Source organism: Lotus japonicus, chromosome 4, assembly GCF_012489685.1.
Source record: "Lotus japonicus ecotype B-129 chromosome 4, LjGifu_v1.2".
NCBI classification, from domain to species: domain Eukaryota; kingdom Viridiplantae; phylum Streptophyta; class Magnoliopsida; order Fabales; family Fabaceae; genus Lotus; species Lotus japonicus.
In genome coordinates this window covers 7,846,653-7,869,134 of record NC_080044.1, presented here as the reverse complement: position 1 = coordinate 7,869,134, position 22,482 = coordinate 7,846,653, and the positions used below count along the sequence as shown (strand labels likewise).

At 39.7% G+C, this 22,482-nt stretch overlaps 4 protein-coding genes across 6 annotated transcripts; 1 reads left to right on the top strand and 3 right to left on the bottom strand.

Moving 5' to 3' along the window:
* Positions 1 to 140: 140 nt before the first annotated feature.
* Positions 141 to 2,641, bottom strand: LOC130714456 (cytochrome P450 CYP736A12-like). Its single transcript, XM_057564351.1, has 2 exons — positions 1,899 to 2,641; positions 141 to 1,179 (listed from the first exon to the last, which is right to left on the bottom strand). The coding sequence occupies exons 1-2, from the start codon at positions 2,574 to 2,576 to the stop codon at positions 331 to 333; spliced, it is 1,527 nt and encodes a 508-aa protein (XP_057420334.1). The 5' UTR covers positions 2,577 to 2,641; the 3' UTR covers positions 141 to 330.
* A 2,810-nt stretch (positions 2,642 to 5,451) lies between these two features.
* On the bottom strand, positions 5,452 to 9,363 carry LOC130713978 (uncharacterized). 2 transcript variants are annotated; one of them, XM_057563801.1, is made up of 4 exons: positions 9,149 to 9,363; positions 7,664 to 7,993; positions 5,956 to 7,198; positions 5,452 to 5,884 (listed from the first exon to the last, which is right to left on the bottom strand). In XM_057563801.1, exons 3-4 carry the CDS (start codon positions 6,466 to 6,468, stop codon positions 5,645 to 5,647), a joined length of 753 nt encoding a protein of 250 aa, XP_057419784.1. In that variant the 5' UTR covers positions 6,469 to 7,198; positions 7,664 to 7,993; positions 9,149 to 9,363; the 3' UTR covers positions 5,452 to 5,644. The 2 variants fall into 2 exon arrangements, with proteins under 2 accessions (XP_057419784.1, XP_057419785.1); XM_057563802.1 differs by lacking the exon at positions 5,452 to 5,884 and having other exon boundaries at positions 6,593 to 7,198.
* A 752-nt stretch (positions 9,364 to 10,115) lies between these two features.
* LOC130710057 (protein MAIN-LIKE 1-like) lies at positions 10,116 to 12,635 on the top strand. The gene is made up of 3 exons (XM_057559210.1): positions 10,116 to 11,250; positions 11,335 to 12,095; positions 12,188 to 12,635. Exons 1-3 carry the CDS (start codon positions 10,194 to 10,196, stop codon positions 12,521 to 12,523), a joined length of 2,154 nt encoding a protein of 717 aa, XP_057415193.1. The 5' UTR covers positions 10,116 to 10,193; the 3' UTR covers positions 12,524 to 12,635.
* Positions 12,636 to 12,717: 82 nt separating this feature from the next.
* On the bottom strand, positions 12,718 to 15,006 carry LOC130716236 (uncharacterized). 2 transcript variants are annotated; one of them, XM_057566441.1, is made up of 4 exons: positions 14,220 to 15,006; positions 13,164 to 14,114; positions 12,969 to 13,070; positions 12,718 to 12,887 (listed from the first exon to the last, which is right to left on the bottom strand). In XM_057566441.1, exons 2-4 carry the CDS (start codon positions 13,524 to 13,526, stop codon positions 12,768 to 12,770), a joined length of 585 nt encoding a protein of 194 aa, XP_057422424.1. In that variant the 5' UTR covers positions 13,527 to 14,114; positions 14,220 to 15,006; the 3' UTR covers positions 12,718 to 12,767. The 2 variants fall into 2 exon arrangements, 1 of the variants encoding a protein (XP_057422424.1); XR_009011901.1 differs by lacking the exons at positions 12,718 to 12,887; positions 12,969 to 13,070 and having other exon boundaries at positions 13,124 to 14,114.
* Positions 15,007 to 22,482: the final 7,476 nt, after the last annotated feature.

The window sequence follows — 22,482 nt, the reverse complement described above, 5'->3', positions numbered from 1 at the left end:
CTATGATCTATATTCCTCTTAATTATTCTATACCCGTTCAACGCTCATGATTTAGGAAATATGAAGCACAGTCAAGCACAGTTCTCACTCCAGCCAAGAATAACATGACATTCAAATTCTATAATTAAACCAACAGTATATAATTAATAACTAACTGAGACTAATAATGCTCATAGTTTAGAAATGTGACTTAACGTTCCACTCCTTAATTTGAATAATGCACAACACTTTATTCATCCACTACTGACTACTATAATTTGATGATTTAACAAACTGGAAACCACGAGACAATTATCTACAACACAATTCTCCTTTAGATTAATCCTCAAACTAACATGATTCTTCGTGTGCTTTCTTAAGAAGACGATATGTTGGTACAGCAAACAAGTGTTTAGCTCTTGGTATTGAGAAGCCACTTTTCTCGCTCATGTCCAATTCATTTGGAGTCGTATTTGATGGAAGCTCCCAACAAAAGCAATGAACTAATTGAGCGACAACAAGTTTAACCGAAGCTAGGCCTAAGTTCATGCCAGGGCATCCTCTGCGACCAAAACCAAACGGAATAAATTGGAAGTCGTGTCCGCGATAGTCGAAATTGTTATTAGTGAATCTCTCTGGATAAAATTCTTCAGCATTATCCGACCACATCTTGGTATCTCTTCCTATAGCCCATAAATTTATGATGATTTTTGTCTTTTTCTCTATAAAATAACCATGAACCATAGCATCCTCCACTGACTCACGGGGGAGTAATGGTCCAGGAGGATATAATCTTAAGGTCTCCTTGATAACCACATCCAAGTAATTCAGCTTTGCTAAATCAGCCTCCTCCACCAATTTGTTCAATCCAACCACTTCATCTAGCTCATCTTGAAGGTTTTTCATCACTCTTGGATGTTTTAGGAGCTCAGATAAAGCCCACTCCACAACAATTGCAGAAGTCTCAAATGCCGCAACAATAATATCTAAGAGGACGGCCTTAATGTTAGTTCGATCGACCACATGGATTTGATCATCATTTGAATCCATGGGTTGGTGTATCAGGGAAAGTAAAATCTCTATGAAGTCCTTATGGATCCGGTCATCATGCACATCGGAACGACTTTCATGCTCCTGAATTATCTTCTCCAAAACTTGGTCAAGTGCTTTACTAGTTTCCTTGAAGCTTCGTTTTAATCCCTGAAAGTAAAAGTGTTATTGGTTTATAAGCAATATGGATTTTTAAACTAGGACAACGGGTGCTAGAACCTAAATACATGAGATAGTGACATAAATTAGTACAAATAAAGAAGGTAGAACATAAACCCTGAATGTAATCTGCTAAAGGATTACAAATGGCAACGGGGTCCCCTCAAAACTAAAATTTCCCACCATATATTGAGTAATATCCTTAGCATTTACTGTTTCTGTTGTACTTAACTCACAAAAATATGAGTTGATAGTGCCCAAGTAAAAGGAAATTATGCAAACTAGATAAACAAACATATATAAATTAAAGGATTTTGATAATTCACAAATATTTTCTCTTCTATCACATTTCCACCTACTTTTTTTTTATCTAATCTCAATTCTTTATTTTCTTCTCACATCGCATTTCATATTTCTCTCTTGTATTCTCTTTGTCTCTCAATGTAGGTGAAATTGTACATGCTTAGGGCTGAACATCTGGAGTGTGGGAATGGAGGTGGTCCATATATATATGAGTGTCTTCACTTAACAGATCTAGGAAGACTTTGATACCAAATTAGAATTTGAGAGGCCTAACTCAAACTAAAAGCTAACTTAAGAGTTGATAATTGTTTTTCCATATATAAGAGTTGTATTAATCATATCTCTTGACTCTTGTCAATACGAGACTTCTAAACATGTGAAGATTTTCCTATACATAAACTGCATACCTGAAGGTCCAAAGCTCCAAGACAAGGTACATGATCTGCTAGATTAAAGGCTCCAAGAAGGTACATAAATCGTTGAATAAGCCCTTTCAAATCAAACCCACTAACCTTACTGCACCCCAACACCATTTTGTACACAATGTCCTCTAAAAGGTTATGCATCACCTCGCTAAGATCAACCACCTGACCCGCCTTTGCAGCTTTCTCGAGGGACGTCACCGTCAGCAGCATCTCCCTCTTCCTCAATGACTCAAAGGAATCAACTTTGGAAATGGTGAGGAGTTGCATGGTACAGATTTTCCTCATGTTACGCCAGTACGCACCGTATTCAGAGATGACCAACCCTTTGGAGCCGTAAGATAGGTAGTTGGAGGCTTGGATTGCGGGGCGGCTAGAGAAAACAAGGTCATGGCTCTTGAGGAATTGCTCGGCGGCTTCAGAGGAAGAGACCACAATGGTCGGGACCTGTCCAAGTCGAAGGGTCATGATAGACCCATATCGTTTGGCTAAGGTTTTGAGGGTGCGGTGAGGGAGCTTCCCCAGCATGTGGAGGTTACCTATTACCGGCAAACCTGGTGGACCCGGTGGACGCCGCCGATCATCTTTGCGGCGCAGCAAGGTGGCAGAGAGAATGAGGATAAATGTGAAGAGGAGGAATAGGGGGATTGAAGGAAGCAACATGATTTGTTATGTGAGTTATGAGGTAAGTAGCCTCTTTCACACTCTCAAGGTTTATAAAGCAACCTTATTCGTTCACAATCCATTTGAGTAATGATATATACACACCTCATTTTTAAAACATTTCATTTCCACCTCCTTTTATTTCTATCTCTCTCCTCTTATCATCTATCACATCTAATACTTTCTCTCTCTTACTTTTTCTTTTCTTCCTATCTCTCTCTTCATTCCACCTCTCTCCACCTCAAAGAAAGGTGTGAAGATAATATTATTGCAATCCATTTATATCTTAAGTCAACTTACATGAGCCATAGATTAATGTAACGTGCACAGCTATTTTTACAAATTATTTATGTTTAGAGGCACATAAAATTATACAAGTGGGCCGTGAGACCAACCATATGTGTGATGCCTACCGTCCAGGCGTCCAGCTATACTTTTAGTTAAGTTATAATTATGTTTAGATGACATATATATATGGTTAATTGGTTATTCAGGAAGTGGTTTTTGTTTCCGATGCATTTTTCTATAAGCAACTAGTATTGGGAAAGCAAAAAGATATATATTATATAGATATTAGAGAAAACAGTCTCCATGTTTAAATATGTTCTTGGTTCCTGAACTTTTAGCTGAGATTTGGTTTTCGTCCCTCGCTGCCGTAACTTTCAGATTAGGCCTCAGACTATGGCCGGCGTTTGGTTTTCGTCCCTGCCGGAGGGTCGGCGTTGACCACCGCTGCCACTTGTCACTGAAAGCCCGCCACGCCGATTAATGAAACTGATGTGGATTTTTTTTCATTTAAAATTAACTAAAAATAAAAAAAAAGTTTAATTTAAAAACCCACGGATTATTTTCCATTCTTCCTAATCTAATCACTCTCACTCTCACTCTCAAACCCAAATTAGAATCCCAAACTAAATCAACGTCTCATCACACAAACCCAAATTTCAAGAAAATTTAAACTTTCAAAACAAATTCACTCAACATTTTCATCCCATCCATAACAACAACAACGCCCATAAAAACCTAGATTGTACAACTAAACCCATAAAAACCCCATCTTCAACATCTTATTCATCGCCATCTTCATCCTTAAATTACCACTACGGAACCACCACCCACCACCATAGACAAGTTTATAACCACCATCAACCTCCTCAAATAAACCCCAAATTTTTCCCTAGCTTCAAAACTAACCCAGAAACCATGTTTTTTTTGGCAAGCATCAAGAAACTTATTAAATCAACTCACGGTCATTGGAATAGAACAATTATTCATGAAGTCATCAATAAACTCTTTTTTTATTAGCCATCTAAACCTTCTAATGGAACCAATTCCTAAAACATTATCCTATACAATAAAAATCCATGATAGATTGATAGTTCATCATCATAGGTAATTTTCCAACGAACCAAGTAATTTCACGATTTGACAAATTACATTGTAATTTTAACTAAAGTTTCTACCTTTTAACAAAAGCTCATAATAGTACAATGAAATCACTGCCCAACTTTCACTATCTGACAAATTACTTTGTAATTTTAACTAAAGTTTCCACACCTTTTCACAGAATGCTAAAAAAATCAAAGGTCATAGAGGCTGCGCAGTTCAAGGCATGGCACTGGCTAAGGTCCAAGAAAAAAGAGTTCCATATTCAACCTATGATTGGGTCACAAACCCACGTTACTGTCTCCAAAGCTTGTGATATATATACTCCTACCTTAATACTATCTGCTATGTTTTTGCTAGTTAGCTCACATGGAATTAGTGCTCTGTCATTTGCAGATTGGTTTGTCTTGGAGAGTGTATTCTTGGGGAGATGCTATGGGAGTGCTCAGCGTTTATTGGAACCAGTAGCTAAGTGCTAGGAAGTGGAATGGCTAGTTTATTAGAGCAGTTTCGTGTTCCTTTTTTCCTTGTCTTTTTTTAGGAAGAGTTGTTCTTGCTTCCCCTGTGTTTTGGGAATTGGGTTTAACACCCCAGCCCTTAGGCTTCCCGCCCCACTTAAAGTGGGGAAATTACCGGAAACCCTCAGGATTAATATCGGTAAATGATTTTCCGATACGTATCGGTTTATCATTTACCGATTCGTATTGATATAACAGCATCAGATAGGTTTTGAAACATTAGGGCCTGTTTGGTTTGAGGAAACATTTTCTGTTTTCATTTCCCATTTCCATTTTTTGAAAATGATTTTCATTTCCAATTTTTCAACATTTAGAAAACGTGTTTGGTTTAATTTGGTATTTTCCATTTTTTGAAAATGAAAATAATGAAAATGTGTTTGATTGAACTGTTTTCAATTTATGAAATAATTTTGAGTAAAATACACTCACCAAGGTTTGACATAATTAATAATATATTTTATATCTAATTCTTTTATTTTCAAATATAAAAAATGGTATATGTTTGTTATATAACTATTATAACAAAAATATTTATTATTCAAGCGTTGAATCCGGCTGTCACAACAAGTTGCAAGTAAGAGAAATATATTATAAATATTATAAGTATCATTGGTCTTAAAAATAAAAATTATACAATTCTACCTAAGATCTATTGAAATTTTCCCACATTTGATCTGCAATAGTTTCCCGAACATGAGCCATTTAAGCGGCTTGATTAGCATCAACATTGACTCCTTGTTGGTCTACCTGTAAACCTTGTGCATCCATAATTAAGTCTTCTTGAGCATATTGGTCAAAAAGATTATCTCTAGCGTATTGCATTCTAATAAAATTGTGTACTGTGCAACAAGCAATAGGGATTAGTCTTTGTCTTCGAACGGGATAATTTGGCATTAACTTCAAAATTGGAAACCTTGCTTTCAATACTCCAAAGCATCTTTCGATAATATTTTTCAATGAAGAATGTCGATAGTTGAATAATTCTTGTTTTCGTTGTGGTCTTACCCCATCACGAAAATCTCGCATGTGATACCTTTGCCTCCGAAATGGGGCAAGATAGCCAGACACATTTGGAAATCCAGAGTCAACAAGATAAAATTGATCTGTAAAAAATAGAGCATCTATTGAATAACAAAAATATGTTGGTAAAATTCATTATTAAAACTAAAAATTACCTCCTTCTGGCTTTGGAAAATTGTTTTCAGGAGTCAAAGCATCTAAAAACACTCTTGCGTCATTTGCTGTCCCTTCCCAACCAGAATAAACAAATGTGAATAGCATGTCAAAATCACATACTGCCAGAACATTTTGTGTTATCAAGACCTTTCTTCCACGAAATGCAGTTTGTTTAGTAGCAGGAGCCCAAGCAGATACATGTGTGCCATCAATAGCACCAATGCAGTTCTACATTTAAAACATAAATAGTAGGTTAGTAGGAGTATTTAAAATATTATAAGTACGTGATAGAAATTTACCTTAAAATAAGGGAAATATTTTGGGTTGCCCATAATATATGGATGTGTAGTTGTCTGATTTCTTGGTCGAATAATGGTTGTGCCCAACTTGCAGACTGCCCTTAGAACAATTCTAAACCATTTGCTTATTGTATGCAATGAGTGTTGAAAGCGGTCGGCAACGAGTCGATGACGCAAGTTATGACACACTATGATCAAGAACATTGCAACTGCTTCTTGCAGGCTCACCTTTTTTCCATCTCTCAAGTTTCCAACATCTCTCAAAGTTTCGCAAAAATTCAGAAACACGGTCTTCTTCATTCTAAAATTATCATAGCATGTAGTTTCATTACCAAGCAAAAATTCTAGAGTATACATCCTTCCAGTCAACTTGGAATTTCTGCATGGTGTTTTACTAATAAAACTCTGCTGGTATTCCATGACCAATGAAGCAATAATAATATCTCCAAAGTCATCCAAATAAGAGTCAGTGCTACTTTCACTTGAACAATCCATAGATTTATCTATAGACATTTTAACCTGCTCAATTAAATAATAATATTAATTATTATCAATAATATGAAAACATTCATATACTAAAAAATAATGTCAACCCATTAAACGCATATCATAGCAATTCAATACTAACAAGGAAACAAAACAAGAAAATCCGATCTTCAATCTCATAAACAAAATAACATAAAATTAGAATCAATTAAATGATACTACTCAAGAGATGCTAGCCAATCCATTTTCCTAATTGAAGACATTGCTATAAACATTTTTCTCAAATCCTTATTTGTAAACTTCTCCACGGCAATGCTGAAAACTTTTGGGGAAATACCATCCATGGAATCTAATAATTTAATGCATGCGTCTGCAGAAGAATCAACTTCATTTTTATATCTATCTGCCCTTGCATCCATTGCGTTAGACCATTTGGTCACTGCTGATTCTAACACATCCAGCCTTGAATTTTTTGCTTCCTTACGACGACCTTCACTAGAAGTCCCAGTGACTTTTCTCCTTTTACTAACTTCTTGCAGATCCTCTCCATCAACATCAATAACTTTAGAATCAATATGAACACCTTTTGAGAGAAAGTCTTCCTCTATTTCTCTCTCTCTTCATCGGAGTTTGGTGGCTCTTGAGTAGAAGCTTGACTTAACTTTCCAGTTGCTGTACTAGAATTAAATATCTCACCAAGGATATAATAGTCATGCTCAAATCCATGTTTCTTAAACTGCTTGTAGAATTTTCCTTTCTGAAAAAAAAAGAACAATGATTATATTTCCCAACATGTGTACTCTTGTCCAAATACATAAGAAAAGCAGTAGTAGTTGAGATTATAATTACATGCTCACTTGTTAAAAGAAATAACTACTAAAACAAGTCCATATACATATATTAACTATATACTACTAAATCCAATGATAAGTTTTTACTAAAATTGTACATATACTTGCAGTATATACCACAACTACAAGTCCATATCATTTTTATTTTATAATTAACAAAATTTCATTCGGTTCAAGATAATTGTGTAGCCTACTAGCCTATGCATATATATATATATATATATATATATATATATATATATTACAATACAAGAGCAAATTCTTTTTCCTTTTTTAAGAAATTCATCTCTGATTTGTCTTCACAATAAAGCCATTGATAATTGAAGAAGATAATTTAACAATGATAATGATATTCTATAAGTTAAACTTACCTTGTACATCTCTTCCCATACTTCTTCAGGAGAATTCACTTTGTTAGCCTCAGGATCCCATGTAACTCCTGTGCGAGATATCAAAGTTGAAAATTCACGATGTTGAAAGCGTAGCCGATTAAACTTTCCCTTCAGCCTTTCTACACCATCAGGTAGGGGTGCTCCACTTGTCTTTTGCAACTCAATGTTTATTTCTTCCCATATTGTTTTCTTAAATGTAGACCCTTGCAGCTGCCCTTTTTTCACTCGATCATAAATAATATCAATGAATATCTTTGTGTTTTGGGTTGTCCATTCCATGCTCTCCCCCTTCTCAGTTTTTCCTCCCATCTTATGCAAATAATCTCATATTAAGCAAGTAAACTAATAAAGGGCACAAGAGACTCTTACAAGGCAAGTAAAAAAACAGACCCTGCAGAGCACAATTAAAAGAAGCACAAGAGACAATATATATGGATGCCATAACATTCAGATTATTGGTACAGCAACTGGAAAAAGTTAATAACCAAATGCAGCCACTAGCTTCAATCCCCAACAAAACAAAAGAAAAGGTAATACATCACACCCCTACTAGTCCCAAAACCAAAAGCCCCACCAAATTTACCATGGTGGAGGCATTCCCAAAAACTGAAAAAGAACCAGCACCTATTATTGGAAAGCCAACTACAAGCAACCAAGATGCAAGCATTCCTACATCAAAGTTGTTCCTACTACAAGTAAACCTTTTTTTTTTTGGTAAGCCAAAGTTTAATTAATGGAAATACTATGAGTATTTTAAGCCATGTACAAAGCAAAAACAAGAAAGAAGGAAGAATACTAAAGCTACTTCTATCTAGTACTGGTACTGTACAAAGGAAACATAACACCATACCAAAAACAATTCAAATCCCCTACTAATTTAAAAATAGCAGCCACGGGCCCTTACAGAAACAGGAAAAATATGCAACCAGCCAAGTCTCCACATAAAGCCACTAGGTTCTATGGCAAACCCAAGGTTTCAATTGCCTCAGCATCACGTGTTTTTGCATAGCACATATGACATGTATTACTATGAAAAAATATATGTCCAGTTGGTTAATCTGTGGATTCTGTGTTGTATGTTAATTGTTGAAGACACCCTAATATCAGCAGTCAAAGTGGAGCAATTTGCCTGGACATCTTAAAAGACCAGTGGAGCCCAGCATAAAACGCAAACCAGCCAAGGAATAGAGTTCAGAATCAACCAAAAAACATGGGTTTTACAGATTTTGAAGGCAGTATAGAGGGTTTAAACATGGATTGAAACACCAAACCGAAAAAACTAGCTCCAAAATCAACCAAAACCCATCAAGTGAAGCACCCAAAATAGAGTAACCAAGAAATAGGGTTCATATCAGATGGCACCCAAAAAAGACATAAAATAGGGTTCACAGTGCAACATGGTGAGAACCCAGTTTCACGTTTCAAAAATTCAAAAAAGAGAAGACAAAAGAGAAGGAGAAGAACCTTGGTTGTGGGATGAAGGAGGTAGCAGAGAAGAACTTGCAGAGGTTAGGGCCGGCACACACTTTCTTCCTTCAGAACGAAAAGAAAAGAAAGAAACCAATTTCATTATAATTACAACCCTGCCACCGCGTGTTTTCATCATTTCGTTTCCGTTTTCATTGAAAATGTGAAAACGACTTTTTTTTATTTTCAAAAGTTGACCCATTTTCGGAAATATTTTCTCTGAAAATATTTTCAAATTTTTAATCAAACACGTTTTCACAACTATTTTTTGTTTTCTTTGAAAATGAAAATAGAAAATGGCCAAACCAAACAGGCCCTAATTTTCAAAACCCATTTCCCTCCCCAAATCACTCCCTCTTCAAATCTCTCCCAAACTTGCGTTCCACCACTCCAAGCTTCGGTCCCATCATCATCAAAGCTTCCTCAAAGCACCGGAACTCCCATTCCATTACATTCAAAAGGTAAGTTCCATTTTTATTGATTCTCTCACATTGATTGATGATTAGAGGTAGTTGATGGATTATTAGGTGAATGTTGAACACTAGGGTAGTTGATTATTGATTAGAGGTAGGTTTTATTGACTGAAATGGCATGAAACGGTCATGGGCACGAGTGGGTCGTTTCCAGTTCTGGTTTCTGGGTTACTGTAAAATCGGAAAAACATTTTCCGATTCTGTAATGGAAAATGTTTTTCCGATTCTGTAATGGGAAAACATTTCCCGATTCTAAACCAGTTTAAGGCAGTTTAAGGCAGTTTTTTTAAGCCAGTTTTTTTTAGTTTTCCTCCATCTATTGGGCTGAATATTTTGTACAAATTTTCAAATATTTTAGTGTCATGACTCTGGGAAAGGGTGTTGATGGTATCGGCTTATTAGAACTAGGGAACTTCCTTAATGTTGCATTTTAGTTATCTAGATTGACAAATTAGAAAGGGTGTTGATGTTATATGAGAGATGTTTGTTTCTATATGAGAGATGTTTGTTGCTATATGAGAGATGTTTGTACAAGTTGTAACTGTTAAAGTTGTTCAAGTTGTAATTTGATGTTAAATTTGTTTGCTTTTCATAGGAGAATGAAGGGCGGGAGGAAGAGGTCTCGATCTTCTACAGTCGATGATGCGGAGGATCGCCACGAGCGCTTGCATGCTTCTACGCGGCGCGGCGACCATCGAGCAGCTAGTCAGGCGGTTGAGGCTTCGGCCCCGTCTCCGTCTGCTACTCCGGCCGGGGCTCTGTCTCCGTGTCCGTCTGCTACACCTCCGTCAGGTGGTCCATCTACTACAGCTCCGTCAGGTACTCCGGCTGAGCCTCAGCCTCATCCTACTCCGGTCTCTCCGATGGTTGAGTTACCTCTTGAGGAGACATCTGGCGAGCAGTCTTCTTCGGAGCCCAGTGGCGAGGAGTCTGCTTCTGAGACTGCTTCTGAGGCCAGTGGTGAGGAGGAGGAGCCTCTTATTCTCCAGGAGGAGATTGATGCTGCTGATGTTGTGCCAGATGTGGTGCCAGAGGGCGGTGTAGAGGGCGGTGCAGATGACGACCTCATCCAGAGGGTGGCACCGTTTCCCGGGGGGCCTGCGGATCTGTCGCTTCTTGCGCATTATCCTGACCACAAGGCTCCTTGGACGTGGCAGGCACTTCTTCGCACAGACCCGCGGTACGTGGACCGTCGGACATTGAGGGTGGCCACTGTTGGGGGGAAGGTATGGAACCTCCCCTGTGATGGCGATTCAGAGGCCCACACAGCTGTGCGACAGCTGCTGCAGCAGACGGGTTTGTATCACCTGCCTTGGTGCGGGTTACCGGAGACAGACCCAGCTGTCGTACTGGCCCTTGTTGAGATATGGCATGAGGAGACGAGTAGCTTCCACATGCCGTTCGGGGAGATGACTATCACCCTGGACGATGTGTCGGCTATTCTCCATCTTCCCACAGGGTCGAGGTTCTACACTCCGGGCAGAGGGGAGCGAGACGAGGTTGCAGCGCTCTGCGCCCAGCTCCTGGGAGGATCTGTTGCTGCTTATCTGGCTGAGTTTGAGGCGGCGGGTGGCCAGAACATTCGGTTCATTACTTTGAAGACCATGTACACGTCTGCTATGGATGGTATGTCTTAATAATTACTTTATTAAGTTGTATTTATTTTTAGAGTATTATTAATAACTGTTAACTTAATTCATTTCATTGTAGGGGGACGCTATGAGGATGCTGCTAGGATCTGGCTGGTGAACCAGCTTGGTGCCACCCTCTTTGCCAGCAAGAGTGGTGGTTACCACACTACTGTCTACTGGATCGGGATGCTTGAGGACCTCGGTCGCGTGTCGGAGTACGCGTGGGGTGCGATTGCGCTGGCTTCGTTGTACGAACAGCTGAGTCGTGCTTCCCGCAGGAAGACAGCGCAGATCGGTGGGTTCACCTCCCTCGTGCTGTCATGGGCGTATGAGTACATATCCAGCAGCGTCATTATCAGGACGGAGGTCCCCGGCTACACACAGGACCAGCCTAGGGCGCAGCGGTGGTCCACGTCTCGGATCGCGCATTCCGGACTCGATGAGAGACGGGTCATGCTCGATGAGCTTACAGTGGATGATATCACATGGACCCCTTTTGAGGACCATCGAGATGTTCGACCGCGGGATCCCAGGGCCCTCTATTCCGGCTACATTCGGACACCTTACGGCCGGTCTGTGAGCCTACATCTACCAGAGCGGGTTATGCGCCAGTTTGGCTTCATACAGGACATCCCTCGACACCCCTCTGAGATCCAGACGACGGGGTCCCTTGCCGAGACCGCAGATGCTGCCTATGCTGAGTTTGAGCCGCACCTCCGCCCTCAGGGGATACCTGCTACATATCCGGGAGAGGCGGTGGAGGGTTACATGAGGTGGTATAGCAGAGTGTCACATGTGTTCATCATCCCTGAGGATAGGAGGGAGGAGCTTAGTGCCGTGGTAAGTTTGGATTCTAAACTTGTATATTATTTTTATTCATTCAATTGTGATTTTTGTTAATGAAATTATTTTTGTATATTATTTTTATGCAGTCTGCCATACGTAGGGGTGTGGAGTTGTTGGAGCAGTCCCTGGAGGTGCCAGGTGCTTATGCTCCAGGGACACAGCCCCGGATCCTCACGGAGAGGGCGCTCGATCTCTTTCGACGGAGTTCCTTCGTTGGTACCCAGGGAGTTGCCTTTTCTGCTATTCGAGGAGCCGCAGCTGCGGGAGGCAGAGCTCGTGGAGGCAGAGCTCGTGGAGGCAGACCCCGTGGAGGCGGAGCTCGTGGAGGCAGAGCTCGTGGAGAGGGTGATCCTGGAGAGGGTGTTCGTGGAGGTCGAGCTCGTGGACCCAGAGGTCGCAGGGGGCGGGGTCGGGGAGAGTGATTTTATTACACTTGTTATGTGGGATCCATTATTATGTATATGTTAGGACTTTTTATGTTATGTTATGACTCTTTCCTCGTTTTATTTGCATGTGTTATATTTTTAGTCTTAATATTATGACTCTTATAATGAAAAAAACAGAAACAACGACAACATATAAATAATTCAAAGCATGTAGTAATTCATGACAATAAGTTAAACGGTTACACAACCAAATTAAACATAAGCAACACCGAAAACAAAATTATTCCTCTGTGATATCGATGAAGTCATGGGGTCCGCAATCTTTTGGGAATACCTTCACTAGGTTGGGCAATGTTATATTAAGATAACAAACAGTTCCTCTAGGTGCAAACACAGCAACCTGCAAGTGAAATGTATACTTTAATTAAACCATGCTTAACTGTCCAAAAAATGAAGCAAGTTTCATGTTTAGGTTTCAGACCTTTTGGAGAACGAGAACAGATCCAACAGTTATGTCATTCGCAAATTCACTGTGAGTAAATGCCTTGCGGTGGATGCTAGCATCAACGGCACCCGTGGGGTCCTAAATTTTTGAAATCGTTTGAGAAGTAAATTAGAACGGTTAGTCAAGGGGGACAAAAAACAAGGCCTTACAAAACCCAAACTCAAGACATACCTTGAGGGTAACTTTCGCATCTCCAAATCCATTGGGAGTGCAAGATTTGATAACAGCAACAACATTCTCCACCCTCTCAACGTTCGCTGTCAGAGAGCCCAGCGGAGTGGCTATTCCCCACTCTTGCAGGGCTGATAGCCAAGCATGTGAGTTGAAATCAGGATCGGTTTCGGTTGATCCATGATCTAGCACACGCCTCACGATTTCCTGGGTCGGAATGAGTGGTGTGTTCGGGGTGGATCTACGGGCATACATGGCAGCCTGGATGGCGCCAGCCGGGCCAGGAATGAGAGGACGAGAGCTGCCAGAGTTGTTGCTTTGACCTTTGCAATGGCGGAGGAATGGATTTGGGTCTTGTTCCATTGTGTAGAATGAGGAGTAAGAAGAAGAGTCAAGACACAATAGACAGGAAGATGAGGAATGAAGAGTGAGAAGAAGAGGCAAGACACAACATAGATTTATAGCTCAGGAGTGCGGTCAAAACATTTAAGGTGTACTGGTGGATGGTAGAAGAGTGGTTGGGGCTGGTGGTTGAGAGTAATGTCAGGGTTGGTGGTGGAGGGTAATGAAAATGAAAATGACAAGAGTACATCAAATTAACATTACCAAAAGTACATCAAATTAACATTACCAAAAGTACACGCATGAACCTGCCAATCTACGATGATGTCTAGGTTTTCATCATTAATAACAACCTGTGATAAGGGCCACATTCTACCAAATTACAGAGAGTTTACAAATTAATATTACACAATACAAGAACATTCAATCTGTGGTGATGTCCACATAGTCCGCATGACCACTAAAAGCACCAAGCCAAGCATGGAATTGTGCATCATACATGTCTAAACGTGGACGATATAGGTTCCTCCAGTATTTGGAGGCAAGATCAGCGTGCCAATCCCACTGGGGAGCAATAGTCGGCATAGGATGTCCAGCAGTTAATTGGAGCTGCATTTTAGAGAATAACCATAAAATTAGATAACTTCCACATACAAAAATTAATCGACAAGCTAGTAGGCAACTAAAATATTAGTGTATTTGGTCAAAATATACCTGTACCCAGTGATTTATCACATGTCCAATAGCTATAACAGAATGCTCATCTCATGGGCCGGCTCCTATCAGTGGAAAGTATGTGTTACAACCCATAGAGGATAAGGATACGAGAACCAATTGGTACTTTGTGGCAACAAGGTATCCCATCTCTGGCAGTTGAAACCATTTGTCAGGGGTGGCCGGGTCACCAATAGGAAGAGTGAGACGATTATGTAAGGCATTAACAACATCTGTGCCCCACATCCTATTATACATTAACACATTGGTCTCAAGTTCTTGTATCAATGTAGCCCTAACCCAAGGCCAACCGTCCTGACCGGCGGAATGCCCCATTAATGCAGCAATGGATCTATAGCCACAGTTACCATCATCCTCAACATCTGTAATTGTGCCAATATATGGATGGAGAAAGGCTGGAAAGTTACACATGAAATGGCTTGTATCAGACTTCTTCACACGCTTCTTCCTCTTTGCTGGTTGTGAAGACTTCTTTTCCTCTTTAATCTTCTTGTCAGTAAGTTCAAACGCTGAAGGATCACGAGTCAAGGATCCTATTGCTCGACCCTTGGGTTGTTTGCTCTCCTTCAACTTAGGAGTGCGGTTGGACTTTATCCGAAGCTCAGGAGTACATAGTGTACTCCTTTCAGGACAATATATCGCTTGAAGCTTCCTCCTTACCATACTCTGCCCTCCAGTATCCAAAGAATGGAAATAACGTGTCAGTGCCTCAACTTCTGGGTGCATCTCTCCATGGTTTAGTCCGCAAATATCTGAGCTGCCAGTATCTACAATAGGTACATGCTCCCAACTTAGGCTCTTCCAGAATGGATGAATGGCCTCGTACGGAATCCTCTCATAATCTGCAAGTTCACAGACATGTTACATTGAATCACAAATATAAATAATTGGAAGTAGTTGAGAGGAGAGTGGTTGACCGGTAACCTGCAAGTTGACAACCGCAAGGTAGTCCATGAGTCTCTCTCAATAAGCAATCGCATCTGCCGCCGGAGGCTCGCATTCTTGTCAGTTCAGCATCAATGAGTTTCAGGCATTTGATTGACACAAATCCCCTAATATTTGTGTAGAAAGGGGTCTTGAAAAGGTGATCAATTTTATTCATACTGCGCTCAAACGATGCTACTATCTCAGTGTGGCGATTGGTGGTCAAACTATGCGACGCATCCCATGATGTGGCCAGGTCACCCTTACTGTTCCGCAACATCAACTTCAAGCTGGCATGTGCACCTTCAGCCCTGCAAACCAACAACGCACATGTAAGAATTAATACTGTAATAATCTATGAAATGAAATACATATAACAAGTCATAACATAATTTTTGTACCTGTTACTTGTTGTTGTTCCAAAATGCATCACATGATTTGTCCATGCCTTGGCAAATTTCTGCTTGTGGACCAACCATGTAGTAGAACAATAAGTGGCAAATTTCAACTTGTGTTTATGCTTGCACATGTTAAACAATTCAATCCAATGAGCTTCAAATTCTGGAACTGTTGGAGCATCTACCAATTCGGCCCACTTGTCCATAACCTCTTGAGCAAAATCATCCGTGCCAACATACTCTTTGCACTTTGCCAAAACACACTTGTTGATGTGCCACAAGCATAGTAAATGGGTGGTGGTGGGAAGGCTTTGTGAAGCAGCACTCAATAAAGCAAGATCTCTGTCCGTCACAATCACTCTAGGCAACCTGGATTGGTCGGAAATCAGAGACTTCATACACTCCAATGCCCAAATGTAGTCCTCTGTGGTCTCACTGCCAATGTAACAGAATGCTATTGAGTATGTTTTATCCGTGGAGGTCAGGCCAACAATCTCGAGCAAGGGTAGTTTGTATTTGCTGGTCTTGTATGTGCAATCCATGATCACTACATATGGGAATGTGTTGAAAAGTTTGACGGCATTCGGATGAGCCCAAAATATATCTCTAATCACTTCCGATCCGGGTTCATTTCGTTCGAAGTGAACATACTTCTCACCGTCCAACTTCTTCAACAAGTATTGTATCTCTGTCAGTGACCCACGAACGGATTGTCTGAACCGCTTGCAAACACCATAAATTTGTTGGATGGTAGTCAAGTTTGAAGGATCTTTTTCCTTCAAGGACGCCAACATCTTTCTAGGTGGAACCCAAGTCTTAGCCTGATTTATCACGTCCTCCTTCGCCTCACTATTCAGTCTACCAGCGTAATTGTGGCCAACTAGTGACTCAGCTGCGAGATGGATGTGTCTACCGTCCATCACCTTCAACCACCAACCTTTATCATCTTTCGTACGTCGTCCTTTTAGCCTAAAAGGACAACCTGTCTTTTGTGTTGACGTTCCTTCAACAAGATCCGGTTCACTGTAGGGAATATACGCACCATGCTTCTCACACCCCAGAATGACATATTCTTTTCTTCCCTTCGCACCACTATCAGACTTTGTTGTCACCAAAACAAAATTATTTGCCATAGAAATGTCGCGAACCCATTTCATAAGATCATCTTTCAAAGGGAAACGCTGTTTCAGGATAAACAAGGCATAAGGCATAAAACAAGGCATAAACAAAGCAAACAAAGCATGCAAAAATTTGTGCAATGAGTACCTGATCAGTATGATACAAATGAGAGACATCTATAGATATAATCGGAGGTTCAGCTAGTGATGGTTGCTCCTCTGGATTATCATTTTCCAATCCAGCAGCATGTATCAATTGTGATTCACCAAAGAAAAATGACTCTGTCATCCCTGGAACAAAAACGGTAAATCAATAACCGACCATATAACGGTAAATCAAATTCCGACCCCATAACGGTAAATCAAATTCCGGTACTATAACGGTAAATCATTTACCGATTCAGTTCACGATTCAGCAGCCTAAATTACCAACTTAACTAACTAAACTAACTACTTAAACTAACAACTAACTACTTAAACTAACTATAAATAAAGTACCAAAGCTAACAACACTTACCAGAAGTTAAAAGCTTTCCCTTGGTGGTGGTGGTGGAAATGTGGAGATGGTGGTGGTGGTGGGAAGGTGAAATGTGAGGGAGGAGTGGAGTAATGGAGAATAAGGTAGTTTGGGCGAGTTATGGGGGGCTGGTGGGGGGTTGTTGGAGGGAGGAGTAATGGTGGAGGGGTTGGTGGAGGGAGGAGTAATGGTGAAAAGGTGATCAAACTTCCAGATTACAAATCGGTAAATGATATACCGATACAATATTAGAATCGGTTAATTATTAACCGATATTGTTCTTCGTGTTCTGGGTAATGGGATGAAGGTGTTCATACTGAGGAACAATAACGGTAAATGATTTACCGATTGGTATTTTGACATCGGCAAATCATTTACCGATGGGTAGTTTTGGAATAAAAAAAAAATGCTGGGGCGCGTAGCCTAAAGGGTGGGGTGCCAAACCCAAATCCCCTGTGTTTTGTACAGGTGGTTTTGGTTAGCTTCTTGTTTTTTTTTTTTCTTGTATCATTTGGGTTGAGGTACCCCCTAGTACCTCCTTAAATGAACAATTTTGCTTACCAAAAAAATTATTCATCCTTTCATCTAAAACTTGAAATGCAAATCATCAAATGTTCCAAATATTAGAATTAAGGATGTATGACTCAAGCCAAAAGCTAGCTCAAGAGTTGAAGTTTGCACTATCATTTATAAGCATTTGATTGGTCACATTTCTAGCCAATGTGAGACTCTAACACACCCCCTCACGCCCAAGGTTGGACATCTTGAGCGTGGAATGAAACGGGTAATCCAAATATGAGGAGTCACCATTTGGATAACGCCAAATGCCAAATGGGGTTTGACGGAACAAGAAGAATCACTAAGTGTTGACAGAGTGCATTAACAAAGAAAAATGGAAAGATTACAGGCATGAGGCCATCGAATTGGGTGGATTGGACCATCTTGCCGAGACGGAAGACCTCCTTGTCAAATGTCAATGGGGGACTTGTAGGTTCGGCATGCAATCTGTATAATTTATGGATTTCTTCTCATTTTTCTGGGTTTGGCCTTCGATCTGAACAACCTTCTTCTTCTTCCCCTTCTTTGCCTTTGACTCGAGGCCACTAGTGGGTGGGATTATAATTAAAAGTTCATGTTATTTTTTTTGGGTTTCTAATTTGATCTGTGAGTGATTAGGATTAGGAGATAATTATAGTTTTAAAATAAATTAGGGTTTTTTATTATTTTCGTAATTTTTTTTTTGGTTTTTTAATTTTTTCTACGTCATCTTTATTAATTGACGTGGCAAAGTCACGTGGGCTAGAAGTGACAGGTGTTCACGATGGTCAGCGCTACCCCTCCGGCAGGGATGAAAACCAAATGTCGGCCATAGTTTGAGGCCCTAACCCGGAAGTTACACCGACGAGGGATGGAAAACAAATTCCGGTCAAAGTTTAGGGACCAAAAACTGATTTAAACCCCTAGTTTTAATTATGATAAAAGATAAAGTTATAAAAACTAATGATTTTATATTATTTAAAGTCTTAATCAGTATTAGGAACAAAAGATCAAAAGACTATAGGAGAAGATACATGCTACAACGTCCATCAAGCCCAGTATCAGAATCAGACATAAAAGGGCTCATAGCAAGTATCAAAGGATTGCTGCTGATAAAAAAGTTACTTAGTTCATCTGAAGATAGAATTGGTTGTCAAAGCTTATGGAATTCTTAAGAACCAATTTTATTTACAAAGACAAGAAGAGGAACTACAAGAGAAATGAAGAAAAGAGCAAGCACTACCAGCGCAAGATCACAGAAGAAAGATGAAATCAGAAGACCAGAGAAGAGACGAAAGAGACAAAGATAAAGGAGCTAAATGAAGAAATTAATCTATTGAGAAGAAAAGGATCGCAAGAAGACTCTTGAAGCTACAAGAACATTAGTTTACAAATAGCCTTCTATGGAACAGTCTCAAAGACAAGGATGATTTCGAAGAAGAAGCTGAGTCTGCCCAATAACATCATCATTTCTCAATAACAGAACACTCAACTTGACAAGTCCAGAAGTGCAATGGATAAAACTTAAGAAGCAACAAAGTCATATCATTATCAAGAGAAGTTGCACTTGTTCCAGGTCTACAGAGTCATTCTTATCGGAAGGAATGAAGAAGACTTCAGCAATGGGACCATGATACATTGAGAAGAAATTGTGAAGTCTAAAGGGTCATTGTCTGACAAACAACTTAGTACATCAAGAAAAGACATGATCATTGTTCATAAGAAAGAAGAAGCACTCTGCAATCAAGAGCATCAAGCACAATGGACAACATCATTTGAATAGGTGATCTAGATGAAGAAGAAGAAGACGAAGAAGAATGAGCTACCTACAACAAAAGCACAAGTAGTTCATTCAAGTCCAAGAGTCAAATGTCAACACAAAGAAGAAGGACCAAGAACAGATGAAAGCTGCAACGTCCACTCAAGATAACATAGCTCTAAGTTCTCAGCATTGTCACAACACAAAAAACTAGATGCTAAAAGATCAAAGGCTTACCAAACTAGACAGACATTCACTACAAGAAAAAACACATTTAACGGCTGCTAGACAGGGAAATTTTGCTTTCTCTGAAACGAACAAACTATGGACTCACCCCTTTGTCAACCTGTTATTAAAATATAGAGTACATGCTTTAAGGATAACATGCACCACCTTCTTGGTGTGATTTCCACCCAATAATTTCAACTCTAACTTATGCCATGAAAGTAGATGCTGGTCCAAGAACTTGCATGCAAAAAGACACTTTAGAGTTAGTTCAAAACAATAGAAGCTTTTATCGCCAAAAATCATATTCAGGAGAGTTCAACTTTATACTTAGTTCATTATTTAAGCTAAATACATAGGAAAAAAAATCAAGAAGACAGAGATAATTTGCACAAGTATGGAAAAAGGAATTTGGCATTTGATATTCAAAATAATCCGTAATCATTAGCCACAAAACAAATTAGCAACCCTCCTAAATACCTTAAACAGTGATTTAGGTAAGAAAGAAGCAAATATGTACAAAATTGTGGAGATCAGCTTAAGCATTGATACTGTCACTTTATAAAATATAGACAACACCAATTATAGATGTGTAAACTATCTGAGCTTTCAATAAATATGCCTGACACAGATATTTGCATAACAATAACACCAGCTAAGAAAGAACAAATCAAGGGAACTTGATAGCGTGGCGGCGGAAATGGAAATTGCATAGCAGGCACCAGAATAAAGAACAAACTAGGTGAAATTGCAATCTGGTTGGCAACTATAAGATCAATTTGGGGGCTGCGCAACAGGATCATTTTCAATGATGGGGCGCTGGATAAAGATCAAGTGCTTGAGCAGATTCAGGTAACAACATGGCAATGGTTAAGGACACTGTTGGATGATTTTTCTTATTCATGGTATGAGTGGAAACTGAATCCACGCACATGTATACTGTCTTTATAATTAAGGGGCTGTCATGTCATGGAATTAATTGCTGCTGGAATGATGCTTCCATGGAATATGACAGAATTGAGAATTTGATAACACTAGGATTGAGAACCGTTCTATGCACGGGGTCTTCATACGTGATTTTTTCGAGGTTAAAATATAATCGAAGCGTATAACAACTAACTCTATATACATTTAAAACCAAAGAATCAGGCCATGTTTGGTACGTTGTATTGTATAAGGCCTGATAGTCTAAGACCTGATTGTATTAGGCCTGATAGGATAAGGCCTGATAAAAATTTAATAATGTACATCGTTTGGTCATACACTGTATAATTTGGTGGCAACACTGGTCGTGTAGTAGTGGTGGTGGCGGCGGCGGTAGTGGCAGTGGTGGTGGATGGTGGTGTTTGTGGCGGTGGCGGTGGTGGTGGAGGGGCGGCGGTAGTGGTGGTATGAAGATATCAATGATGGTGGCAGTGGTGGAGCATGGTGGTGTCGACGGTGGCGGTGGCGAAAATGGTGGTGGCAGTAGTGGCGGCGGTGGTGGTAGAGTGTGGTGGTAGTGGCGATAACGATGACTAGAGCGTGGTAGTGGTGGTGACAGCAGCAGTGGTTGTGGTGGCGGCGACAGTGGTGGCGGCGACGATGGTGGTGGCAGTGACGGTGGTGGTGGTGGTAGTGGTGGAGGCGGTGGTGGTGGTGGCGGCAGTGGTGGTGGGTGGTTGCGGTGGCAACGACGGTGGTGGTGGTGCCGGCGACGGTGGTGGCGGCAATGACGGTGGTGGTGGTAGTGGTGGAGGCGGTGGTGGTTGAGGGTGATTGTGGTGGTGGTTGATTAAATATATTAAAGTAGTTTATACATTGCACTCTTATCATGTCTTATCCATCATCTATAGGGTGGATTAAATAATCCATCATTTTGATGTATAAGAGGAGATTGATGTATAAGCTTATACAATACAATGTGAGCACCAAACAATGGATAAGCCTATAATGTATTGTATAAGCTTATACTATCATGTATAATATGATGTACCAAACGAGCCTCAATGTTTATCTAGCGTTACGAATGATTGAATTAACAATTCTCAGCATACATTGATGCAGTTATTATCATTTTCATGGTCAGCACTCTTCCTTTTACAAAAATATTGCTCTTATTATGCAAAATGGTCTATTACTTAGGTTGATTTGGATTGGTTATTAGAGTTGTTCGTTCTACATTGTCGAAGAGGAGGCTACCCAACTACTTGACTGTTGAGAAATTAAATCACAGCAAATATGACAACACCATTAGTGAAGAAATGAGAATGAGATTGTCAAATATTTGATCATAAAAAAAGGGATTGTAACACCATAGACATCATTGAGAAAAATTATAATCATCTACATCACAAAATAAAAAGTATTTTTTGCACGCTGCAAACTTCTTGTTAGAATTGGTAAATTGCAAATTTTATTTCTTTTTTTAAAAGGTGAATCTAATTATAAGAAAAACTCTTAAGTAAGTATTAGATGATAGATTTTGGGTTGCGTATCGCTATTTCATGTAATTTTTAGATGTAGACATCCAATATACTGATATGAAAATGTGAATCTATAAAAATGATAATAAAAAGCTTTTACTTCAAGAGAATTCAAATATTTTTATTTCTACACAATATCCGCATATATCTATACTAGTATTTTTAACCCGTACGATGCACGGGGACATCCATTTTTGTTTTTTTTAAATGTGTTATTTCTTAAAAGATATTTTATGGATTAAAAGAATAAATTTATTTTAGATATAAGAAATCATAAATTTGTAAGTATTTTTAATGAA